General features: G+C 42.1%; 1 protein-coding gene across 2 annotated transcripts in view; it reads left to right on the top strand.

Annotated features, from left to right (window-relative positions):
• The first annotated feature begins 7388 nt into the window (after positions 1–7388).
• Positions 7389–12138, top strand: part of MAP3K20 (mitogen-activated protein kinase kinase kinase 20) — a 204536-nt gene continuing 199786 nt past the window's right edge. For both annotated transcript variants that reach the window (XM_077272676.1, XM_077272679.1), the window contains exon 1: positions 7389–7531. In XM_077272676.1, coding sequence (XP_077128791.1) covers positions 7416–7531 — 116 coding nt within the window. In that variant the 5' untranslated portion in view covers positions 7389–7415. The remainder of the gene's footprint in view (positions 7532–12138) is intronic.

The raw sequence follows: 12138 nt of genomic DNA, 5'->3' as shown, positions 1-12138 counted from the left end.
CGTAATTAGCTTGCAGAATGCTAAAGTTTTCCAAGCGATCTGTAGCATCACTTGGAAAACTGACTGACAGGTTGGTCACACTTGTCAAACATAGCGCTTGACAAGTGTGACCAACTTTTTACTATAGATGCTGCCTATGCAGCATCTATAGTAAAAGATAGAATGTTTAAAAATAATAAAAAAAATAAAAAAAATGGTTATACTCACCTGCAGGCGTCCGTTCCTATAGATGCCGGTGTGGTTCAGGACCTTCCATGACGTCGCGGTCACGTGAGCGGTCACATGACCGGTCTCGACCAATCACAAGACCGTGACGTCATCACAGGTCCTTCACCGCACACCAGCTATAGAAACCGAAGCGGCAGCATGCAGCAGAGAGGCGGGAAGACATCGAAGGTGAGTATAGGACTATTTTTTATTTTAATTCTTTTTTTTTTACCAATTATATGGTGCCCAGTCCGTGGAGGAGAGTCTCCTCTCCTCCACCCTGGGTACCAACCGCACATAATCTGCTTACTTCCCGCATGGTGTGCACAGCCCCGTGCGGGAAGTAAGCAGATCAATGCACTCCTAGGTGTGCGGAATCCCCTGCAATTCCGCATTTTAATGAACATGTTGCTTTTTTTTCCGCGATGCGATTTTTTCGCGGAAAAAAAGGCTACATTTGCACAAAAAATGCGGAATACACTGTAAATAATAGGAGGCATATGTTAGCGTTTTTTTCGCGTTTTTATCACGTTTTTATAGCGAAAAAACGTGAAAAAACGCGAAAAATACTGAACGTGTGCACATGGCCTAAAAGTGCACCATGACTTTAAGGACACACTGTATATACACACACACTTCAAAGGCAAATGTTTCATTAATAAACAAGAATGCAAAAGTCTAAAATTGACAATCTCTCCATTTTCCATTTAGTTAAATGGGATTGTATGTCAGATAAGTCAATTGACCACAAAGTTTGATAGGATTACTGACCGAAAGTAAAATTGTTGTCATACTCTATATAATACAGCCAGTGCAAATGCTCCCCCCAACACTTGCTAATCCATGGACGGCCTGTGGCTAAGGCCGGTTTCACACGTCAGTGGCTCCGGTACGTGAGGTGACAGTTTCCTCACATACCGGAGACACTGACACACGTAGACCCATTAAAATCAATGCATCTGTGCAGATGTCATTGATTTTTTGCGGACCGTGTGTCCGTGTGCCAAACACGGAGACATGTCAGTGTTCGTGGGAGCGCACGTATTACACGGACCCATTAAAGTCAATGGGTCCGTGTAAAACACGTACCTCACACGGACAGTCTCCGTGTGGCGTGCAGGAGACAGCGCTACAGTAAGCGCTGTCCTTTCCACATGGTGCTGAAGCCGCGATTCATATCTTCTGTGCAGCAGCGTTTGCTGCATAGAAGATATGAATAATAGTGTTTAAAAGAAAGATCTATCTGTCCTCCGCCCTCCCACCCCCTGTGCGCCCCCCCGCTGTTCTGAAAATACTCACCCGCTTCCCTAGTTGGCTGTCGCGGCTTCCTGTCCTGGCGGCACCTTCTACTGTATGCGGTCACGTGGGGCCGCCGATTAGAGTCATGAATATGTGGCTCCACCTCCCATAGGGGTGGAGCCGCCTATTCATGACTGTAAATGAGCGGCCCCACGTGACCGCATACAGTAGAAGGCAGGAAGGCAGGACAGGAAGCCGCGACAGCCAACGAGGGAAGCGGGTGAGTATTTTCAGAACAGCGGGGGGGCGCACAGGGGGTGGGAGGGCGGCGGACAGATAGATCTTTCTTTTGAACACTATTATTCATATCTTCTATGCAGCAAACGCTGCTGCACAGAAGATATGAATCGCGGCTTCAGCACGATGCAGGGGACAGCGCTAAACTTTAGCGCTGTCTCCTGCACGCTCCGTGTGGTACCCACTCGGCACACGGACGGCACACGTGTGCCGCACGTATGGCCTACGTGAGCTCACGGGCACATGGACACGGATAACTCCGGTACCGATTTTTTCCGGTACCGGAATTATCTGGACGTGTGGGACAGCCCTAATATGGACTCAAATTTGTTGTTTTTACTATAGTTGTCAAAAAGTTACTGCTCATATCCAGTCCTGGAAATTTTTTGGACTTTTTACCTTCAAATGTTTAGTGCAATATTTGGGGAAATGTACACTCACCGGCCACTTTATTAGGTACACCATGCTAGTAACGGGTTGGACCCCCTTTTGCCTTCAGAACTGCCTCAATTCTTCGTGGCATAGATTCAACAAGGTGCTGGAAGCATTCCTCAGAGATTTTGGTCCATATTGACATGATGGCATCACACAGTTGCCGCAGATTTGTCGGCTGCACATCCCAAAGATGCTCCATACAAGGCAGGATGGATCCATGCTTTCATGTTGTTTACGCCAAATTCTGACCCTACCATCCGAATGTTGCAGTAGAAATCGAGACTCATCAGACGAAGCAACGTTTTTCCAATCTTCTACTGTCCAATTTCGATGAGCTTGTACAAATTGTAGCCTCAGTTTCCTGTTCTTAGCTGAAAGGAGTGGTACCCGGTGTGGTCTTCTGCTGCTGTAGCCCATCTGCCTCAAAGTTTGACGCACTGTGCGTTCAGAGATGCTCTTAGGCCTACCTTGGTTGTAACGGGTGGCGATTTGAGTCACTGTTGCCTTTCTATCAGCTCGAACCAGTCTGCCCATTCTCCTCTGACCTCTGGCATCAACAAGGCATTTCCGCCCACAGAACTGCCGCTCACTGGATTTTTTTTCTTTTTCGGACCATTCTCTGTAAACCCTAGAGATGGTTGTGCGTGAAAATCCCAGTAGATCAGCAGTTTCTGAAATACTCAGACCAGCCCTTCTGGCACCAACAACCATGCCACGTTCAAAGGCACTCAAATCACCTTTCTTCCCCATACTGATGCTCGGTTTGAACTGCAGGAGATTGTCTTGACCATGTCTACATGCCTAAATGCACTGAGTTGCCGCCATGTGATTGGCTGATTAGAAATTAAGTGTTAACAAGAAGTTGGACAGGTGTACCTAATAAAGTGGCCAGTGAGTGTATATCCTAAGTATTGAGTATGTTTGATACTCACCAAGAGGAATATTATAGGACAATGCAGCAGTTTTTCTGGCTTCAGGTATGTGCACACAACGTCTTTTTCAGGCTCTGTAAAATGCCGGAAAAAGTGTTTAATAATCACTAAAAAGAATTAACAACATACACTGCAATGTAAAAAACATCTTGCTGTTGATATGTTCCCTCTTTTGAGGGTCTTTTAATTGCTTCAGGTCTCCAAAGACAATTCTTCAAGCGGCTGCCAAGGGGAACTAGTTTATTCACTAGTTCATTCAATACAATTTTTAAAAAAAGAAGCCAATGGTCAAAGACGTTGCAGAAAATGACAGAATATGTGCAAAAAAAGACACCTGCGTGTCCTGAAGCGTCTTTCTTGTGAAAAACTTGCCGCGTTCTCATATGTCTAAAAGAAGTTGTGCACACATACACTAACATTTACTTTTTTAATAATTTATTAGTATAAGCACTGGAAAAAATGTGATCACTTTATTCAAATGCATCCGTAGGCCTTGTTTTATTCAATGGAAGCCAAAAGAGTATCCCTTTGTCCTCTCTCGGGCTGGTATATGTTGTCTTTTTTATTGTATAGGAAAATGCAGTCTGTTAAACTTTCCTGTAGAATTGGACATTGCAAAAACACCCATTACATGTGATTAGTGATGAGCGAGTGTACTCGTTGCTCGGGTTTTCCAGAGCACGCTCGGGTGGTCTCTTGAGTATTTGTTAGTGTTCGGAGATTTAGTTTTCGTCACCTCAGCTGAATGATTTACAGCTATTAGCCAGGCTGAGTGCATGTGGGGATTCCCTAGCAACCAGGCAACCCCCACATGTACTCAGCCTGGCTAGTAGGTGATGAAAACTAAATCTCCGAGCACTAACAAATACTCGGAGACCACTCGAGCGTGCTCTGGAAAACCCGAGCAACGAGTACACTCGCTCATCACTGCATGTGATCTAATGTTTTACTATTGGGACATATTGGTGATGTATGTAACTGTATAGCTGTATGTAGGTCTACATAGTAGAATACGTATATATATGTGGCACAGAAGGCTCAGACAGGTTATAGACAGAGCCTAGGTTCCAAACAAAGGATCGGAGCGGTAAGTATCCAAAGCCGACCATTTTGTTATTTCCGAGGCAGTAAAGGTAGCGGTGGCCAGGAATCTGCATATATAATATCTAACGGAGATGTAATGCAGGTGGTCCTCAATGGGCTAGTGATCAATGCGAAGATAGAATGGGACAGTTGTGTGTAGTATCACTGATAAAATCATTGTCTCGCTTCTTGGAGATGAACGTGTGTTAATCTCTTCATCAGCAATGGTCGGAGTCACATAGATAACAGTATGAGATGGGCAGTTTGTTTACAACCAAAGGTTACCTACGGTGGTCCTAAGAGTATATATCATTGACCATAGGATATTGAAATTTAATTTCTAAGAAAAAATAAAACTCCAAAAAACGCAAAGCACAAAATGCTCAAATATGTTTCTCCATTATATGCTATATATTCTGGGCATTAAACCTGGACTCCTTATTCCCTGGCTGCACTGAATTGTAGCCAGTTTTCTTACACTGGTATTGTATATAGAGTCTTGTGTATGAATCTTTTTTCCAGCTATCTGCACTTTCCAATATCTGTAAATCAGGCATTGGTGTTCCTGTGTAACCCAGCCTGGCAGAGCTTCATAGGAAATAATAGTTTATGGGCAGCCGCGCTGTACAAGACCTACAATTCCGATTTATGACACCATGTATACTCACTTTCATTTACTGTATTTATTCACTTCTGTAACAAAGTTTGTGCCAAACTGTTTTTGTTCTATTTATTAACCTGGCATGTGACTACTGAACGTCATTACAGTTTCTTTCTGTGTATATAGAATGGCATTAGATTTGTGAGTGTAAGCGCAGATAATACAGCTAAGACACATTATAGACTTTTATTTTCTTGTCCTAAAGTAAAAAAAAAAGTATTATTTTTTTTGTAAATATAAAACACTTATATTAAATTGTGTTTTAAACCTTGTATGTATTAAGTCTTTTTTATTTGTTATTTTGTGATTAGATATTTTTTTAAAACATCGTATTCATTTCAGCCTCGCAATCCAACATATCTAAGAATCCGGTACTACTCCCCAACTGTATGCAAAGCTGAATCTCTGCACATGCGTATTTGCATTGCCCTAGACTGAGGTTGACAGTGGGCACTATTGATGGTCAGGGCCCGCCTACTTGACCTCTCAGTACTGATCTGCATACAGAGCAGGAGAAATAAAAAGTGTATTTTATCAGGTATTTAGGGATACGGGCTGAAATGAACATGCATTGAGGAACGTCTTTATAGGGCAAGCAACCTGGTGGTTGAAATTTAGAAGAAGAATATTCAAAGACCGGTTCCATCTGAAAGAATTTTCGGATAAACATTGTGCCTTTTAGGGCAAGTGGATGTCATAGAAGGGCAGATTTTAGATGTCCGTTTAGGAGCAGACCTACTGATGGACTTGAGTCACCTGGACAAGTCACTCACAGCGAGATTAGCTGCTTCCCAGGGATGTCAGGAGCCCTTGTGACTACTGGATGATCATACATATTAACTCACTTGTCTCCATGAATAAATAGGCATTCACAGAGTTGTCAAACATTGATTAGCTCCACCCACTGGACTCCTTATGCCAGAAAGATATGGTTAAACTGAATCATTCCCAAGTTCTAGTCAACACTTTGTAAATGTTGTGCTGTCTACAAGCAGCAATGTCACAGGTGGGAAAAAAAAACAATGTCAAGGTTCATTCACATAATAATCCAAGCATCCAGTCTCCAGTTTTTGTAATGGGACAGAGGAAAATTGATTGTAACTCGATCCCATAGTTTGTGACAATTGAAGCAATATCTTGTAGCATGGTTTCATGCAGAGCATTTTTTCTGGCGTTTTTATTGTTTTTAAACAGTGCAACCAGATATTTGCTGAAAACTAATATTACAAATATATAAAATGCCCTAATGCAATGCAAGTATTAAAACATGCATAGATTTTTTTTAAAGTGAACCGATGACGTTTTCCATACAGTCCGATCTGTAGACAGCATGGTATAGAGGAGGAGAAGCTGAGAAGAATGATATATAGGTTTGTTGGAAAAGATTCAGGATATCGTTGTATTTTATTCATTGAAATCCCTGGTGTTTGTGTGTCTGAGTCCAGTGGGCGGTCCTACAGGGAAGACTGTCAATCACTGACTAGGACCGCCCACTGGACTCATACATACAAACACCATGGATTTCAATTAATAAAATGCAAATTTTTCTGAAATTTTTCCAGCAAAAATGCATATGATATATATTAATCCTGCTTGACGATCATAGATCATTTTCACCATCACAGGTTCCCTTTAAGTTTTTCACTTTTTTTTCCGGAGTTTTACCATAATCTTCAAAGTTCTTAAAAATCGTGTGAATAAAAAAAGACACCAGAAAAATGAAAATCATGACATAGGCCAACAATGAACACCAGACGGGTGCATACAGGTTTTATATACAGCTCTGTCAAAAATTAAGAGACCACCACATAAAATCCCTGTCATGGGCAGCCCAATCTCCAGACCTGAACCCCATTGAAAACCCCTGGAATGTAATCAAGAGGATGATGGATAGTCACAAGCCATCAAACAAAGAACTGCTTACATTTTTGCGCCAGAAGCAGTGTGAAACACTGGGGGAAAGCATGCCAAGACACATGAAAGCTGTGATTATAAAAATCATGGTTATTCCACAAAATATTGATTTCTGAACTCTTCCTGAGTTAACACATTAGTATTGTTGTTTCTAAATGATTATGAACTTATTTTCTTAGCATTATTTGAGGTCTGAAAGCACTGGGTTTTTTTTTTTAATTTTGACCTTTTCAGAAAAAAAATACAAAATTTATTGCTTGGAAATTTGGAGACATGTTGTCAGAAGTTTATAGAATAAATGGACGATTTACATTTTACTCAAAAATATACCGATAAAGAGAATAATCAAACTGAACATTTTGCAGTGGTCTCTTAACTTTTGCCAGAGCTGTATGCTCTTCTCTTACTAGGTTTCTGAGGCCAGTGTATGAAGAAGAGCCATGACGTCCACAGTCCTATAGAATAAGGGGTCATGATAAGATGCATATTATGAATATTATTACAGGGTTTGCACTAGATATGATTCATAGGACTGTGTATATGTAGGGAGAGTGGGATCGTACAGCAGGGTGCATACACAGTGCTGCAGCTAGGTGGCGCCAGAGCAGAGCCCATACAAGTGACATAAGACCGGAAGAAGCTGTTGCATGCTCTCTGCCTGTGCTCTTTGCTGCTGCTGGAACTTTCTGTCTGTCACCTGGAGAGACCGGGAATATTTGGGGAAAGTTTCCAGTCTTCAGGTCCTGCTGCATATTCAGAAGAGGTAAGTGACGGGTGCTGGGATGGCTGTGCAGGGTCCTGTACAGTGTGGGACAAGGCATAAGGGGGGTAAGAGGGAAATCAGCAAAGTTTAGGAGTGAGAGGACTGTGACTCAGCAGCCGGAGAAACTCGTGCTGTGTGATCCCACAGTGCAAAAGAAAGTCTGTGGGAATCCAGGAGGAAATAAAGCCTGCAATTCAATGTCGGAGTGGGGTGCCAAGGGCCCACCAGTAACCAACTCCAGGGTCCCACTTTTCCGCTACATGCAAATGTGACATTATCCTCAATCACAAATCTATATAACAATGACCTGGGTAGATTGATAAATGAATAAGATGTCGCCTTTGTCTGTACATAGTGATTCAAGTATACTGTGCCAAGTACTGCTCATATAAGAGTGTGGTGGCCCACCGGAGGATTCTCCTGTTCTCCTGCCGGCCAGTCCAAGCCTGCTGCCATTTAGTAGTATTGTCTGCGCAAGCTGTGCCACAAATGCATGAAACGTGATAAGTCGCACAGAGGATCACAACGTGGATTATTGCTGTTAAATATGAATGTGTCGCATAGTCTCCACAAGATAATGTCGCAAAGTGTCGGAAAACGTCCGGAACAACATGAAAAATTGTCTTTTTAGGCCATCTGCACAAAACACCCGCTGAAGTTTTTCTATCATTTTCTATCATTTCAATTCTTACCAACTAGAATTAACCTGTCCCTTCATTTAATCGCTTCATGGATTCTGAACCCTTAATAGGGTAAAAGAAGTAGCAGACGACCGAACATGTGCACAGTAATGTTGTTCTTACATTGCGATTTGCGATGCACCGTGTTCACTTTTTACAGCGCTTTTTCAGGCGGCTTGTAGGCGGAATCTGCCTTAAAAAGACGCTTTATACACATATAACAGCTGAAAAGGAATTGTAAGGTCTCACCACGTGCAACTCGTGAATGTGCAGAACTGCATGCTGGCCAGAAGTACGTGACAGGGGAGTGGCTTGGAGTAAAGGTGGCATTGCCTTGTGCGGATAGCAGCTGTTGCTACGGGAAGGACGGGATTGCCCAGGGCGTTCCTGGCATTAGAATGTTGTTTGGCAATAAGAAACATTTCAGGTTCACAGCAATGCCACCTACACAGTCAGGAGGAAACAAAAACGGTATTCTAATACAAGATCAAAATTCTGATTAATTTCTTAAAACTCTGTTATTCCTCATGAAAATGTATGAATAAGTTGACAACTAGGTGCCACAATTGGTGGAGGGGTGTCCCTACACTCTCAATGTCCAATCTGCGGTGGCCATGGCTGACGTCATAGACCATGTCATGTTCCTCTGCCAATTGTCAATGTATTCATAGATCTTTAGGATGAAATAACAAAGGGACGATACAACACGAATGTAAGAAAAGATGCTCCGCGATTCAGATTTCCTGGGGAATGCATGTAATTACTAAAACAGACATGTCAGGAGGACTATCAGGTCCTAGTTAGAGGTTAGATTCTATAAAAGCAGATACTTTGTAGACATGGAGATTGCGTCACTCAGAAAAATGAAGCATTGTTACGGTGACATTCATTGTCAGGTTTCCCCAAAATGTTGCAGAGTATGGCTTCTCTGAAATATCTACTGATGGACAACTGTCATTTCCATGCACTGATTCTTCAGCCTAAAAATATATCAGAACGAGCACACGGGCAGAGGGCAGGTGCCCATTGCAGTCAGTCAGATTCCTGTATTAGATGCCATTTGCAGATTGACAGGAGCAACGTTAGTGGTGGATGTGGGGTTCGCTCTGTTTCCATTTCATCTAACATTGATCAGGTTTGCTTCAGTTCATTTTGCTCCAGTGTTTCACTGCTAAGATGTGTTACTTGACATGTCATTGTTTAATTGTACTCCTTTTTAATGATAAGAGAAAATAATAAAGCTCCTGAATCGAAAAAGAAATGTGTGTAATTTGCAAATAAATGTATTATGCTATGTACTTTTAACGTGTTAGTAAAATTCAAAAGGGTGTTCCAAGATTAGAAAAGGATCTAAGGGGTAAGGTTTCTCCTTGTGGAGAGTGACAAGCCAGGCCTGGCATGTCAGAGTGAGGAAACTTATACTCCATGCGTGCTTCCTCTGTTATCTTACCATCTTTTCAGTTAGCCATTAAAAGGTATCAACCACTGAGGACTCTCAATTCTAAATATTGTTCTATCTACTGGCTAACATGGTACAAATATATATCCTGTATCCTCTGTAAGGAGCATGCATGGCGTATAAGTCTCCTCACTCTGACATGCCAGGCTTGGCTTTTTACTCTCCACAAAGAGAAACGTTACTTTGCCCCTTAGATCCCAGTCTTAAGCCTCTCACCCAGCCAAACCAGATCTCACACTTTGCACTGACGAGGGGCAACATCCCAAAACATGGTGTCTGCAAATTGAGATTCTGGTTTGGCTGGTTTCCTAAGTCATATGGCAAGGCTCGTTAAAGGATCGATATTGACTGTTAGGATTGCTACTTCCAATAGGTAACACTAGAGTTCAAGTCATTTTACTCTCTGAAGAGGCAATTTGCAAGATTATAAAAAAAACATGGCTGCTTTCTTCCAAAAAAAAACCAGCACCAAACCCGCAGGGCCAGTTTTATATAAGATGTGACCCCAGACAAAATGAAAAGTGGAGCCCCTTGTGTTATTACATTGCGCCATCACACATTTAGGGTGTTTTTACACAGGTAGGTTTCAGACCTTTAAACAAGTGCCAGTAAACTTTATACAAGTCATTCAGCGTATGAGTATTGGCCTATTTACACAGTGACAAAGTATAATGGGATGGCATGTTCGTCAGTATGATCGTTCTTTCTCCATACAGGTTATTGGCGGCACACAGTCGACGATAGGTTGCTGATAACGATAATTTTTGATCTGGCATAAATAATCCCAATAAAATTTCTTACCTTCCTGTGTCCTCGGCGTGGCTTTTGATTAGCCCCGACAAATAAAATGCCATGGTTAGGACACCGAAAGGTAAGAGATTCGGGGGCCTCCCGTCTAAAGGCCAAGTACTTGCCGCTGCACATTGTACGGATCTGCGCTGTCTTGCTCGATACCCTGTTTTACATCACACTTCTGCGAGCGCTGGTAACAGCCGGATGTAGAACTCTCAACGATCTGACATTTATTACCTATCCAATGGATGGATGGTTAAAGGGATATCCTATTCAAATCTATAGGAGGAGGATATGCAGTACCCTGCCGCGACCACTATTCCATCAATGGAGCTGTGCTACTCCCTAACTGAGCAGGTTTTGACGACACCGGGAACAGCTGTTCGGCGGAGGTGCTGCCGGGTGCACACCCCCATCGATCAGACATTGATGACCTGTATAAGGATAGGTCATCAATGTTCAAGTCCTCGACATCTCCTTTAATATCAAAGTAGTGGATAACCTTTAAAACAAAGACATAATATAGCTAAAATGTAATATTCTCGATACAGGGGACCATAGGGCAAGTCAGGAAACAACACCAAATATTATAAGCAAGTAATAAAAAGCATTATAATCATGTAAAAGCTGATAGAGACCATGATCATGAGAGTCCCTGTTTCTAGTCTAGTGTTTAGTATTTTTCTTTTTGCTTTGCACAGTTAATAGAATAGTATGCTGAGATGGTAATATTTGTGGAAACCAGTGACTTACATGTACAACATTTACAGTAACTAATAATAATCTCAATGCTCTCGTAAAGACTACGGTGATTATTTTCTATCTGTGATCTACAGTACATTAAGCCTCAGCCTTGCTTTTACGAAGGGGTAAAGTCTACTTCTTTACCCTGAACGTGTGTAGTTGTGAAGGCTGAGAAATTGGCACCTTAGCGTAGGAATTTCCCTACTCACGCCAAACATTTACTTAATTGCAAGGAGGAGGGACGATTCCTTGAGATACTGGAATAACAGAATCCACACAACTCGTTTAGTAGGAAGTTTCCTTCTCAATGAGGATTGTGGCAAGAGAAGAATGTCAAGATTCCTATGCCTTCTCTTTCCACATGGATGGGTGGAGGTGGCAGTTTCCCCGAATGACTCGGTGCCACCTATTTGATGCTGATCATCTTTGTTATTGGCAGCAGGGCCCTGTCTTATCTCCTGCGGTAGCTTTACACTTGTCTGTGGTGGTCACTGGGTGATTGATGGACACACGCAAGGTCACTGCACATGGTTTGAGGATTAGCAGACACTGATCGGTGTCACATTCTGGTGTCAAGACTGGGTCAAGTTTAATTTATGGGGCTAAAAGTAATTCCAGTTCAGAAGAACAGGACCATGTTTATATGTTAATTTTCAGCGTTTCCTGGGATTTTTGGGTACTCTACTATTTGCAGAATTCCAACACTTCTGGGGTTAAATTTAGAACGAAAAGACATCAGAGGGAAGTGAGTAAAATTGAAAACATTTCTATAATTTATACTTATGTATGTCTCCAGACACAGGGATTAAATATTTCCCAGCAGTGCCATCTATACGTACAGGGAAGTGCGGGAAAATGATGTAATCATTCAGCTTGTGAACTGAACTAATGGTGATGCTGCGTCATTAGACTTCTCCTTTTTATGGAGTTTT

Source organism: Ranitomeya variabilis, chromosome 7, assembly GCF_051348905.1.
Source record: "Ranitomeya variabilis isolate aRanVar5 chromosome 7, aRanVar5.hap1, whole genome shotgun sequence".
Lineage (NCBI taxonomy): Eukaryota > Metazoa > Chordata > Amphibia > Anura > Dendrobatidae > Ranitomeya > Ranitomeya variabilis.
This window is presented reverse-complemented; position numbering and strand designations above follow the sequence as displayed.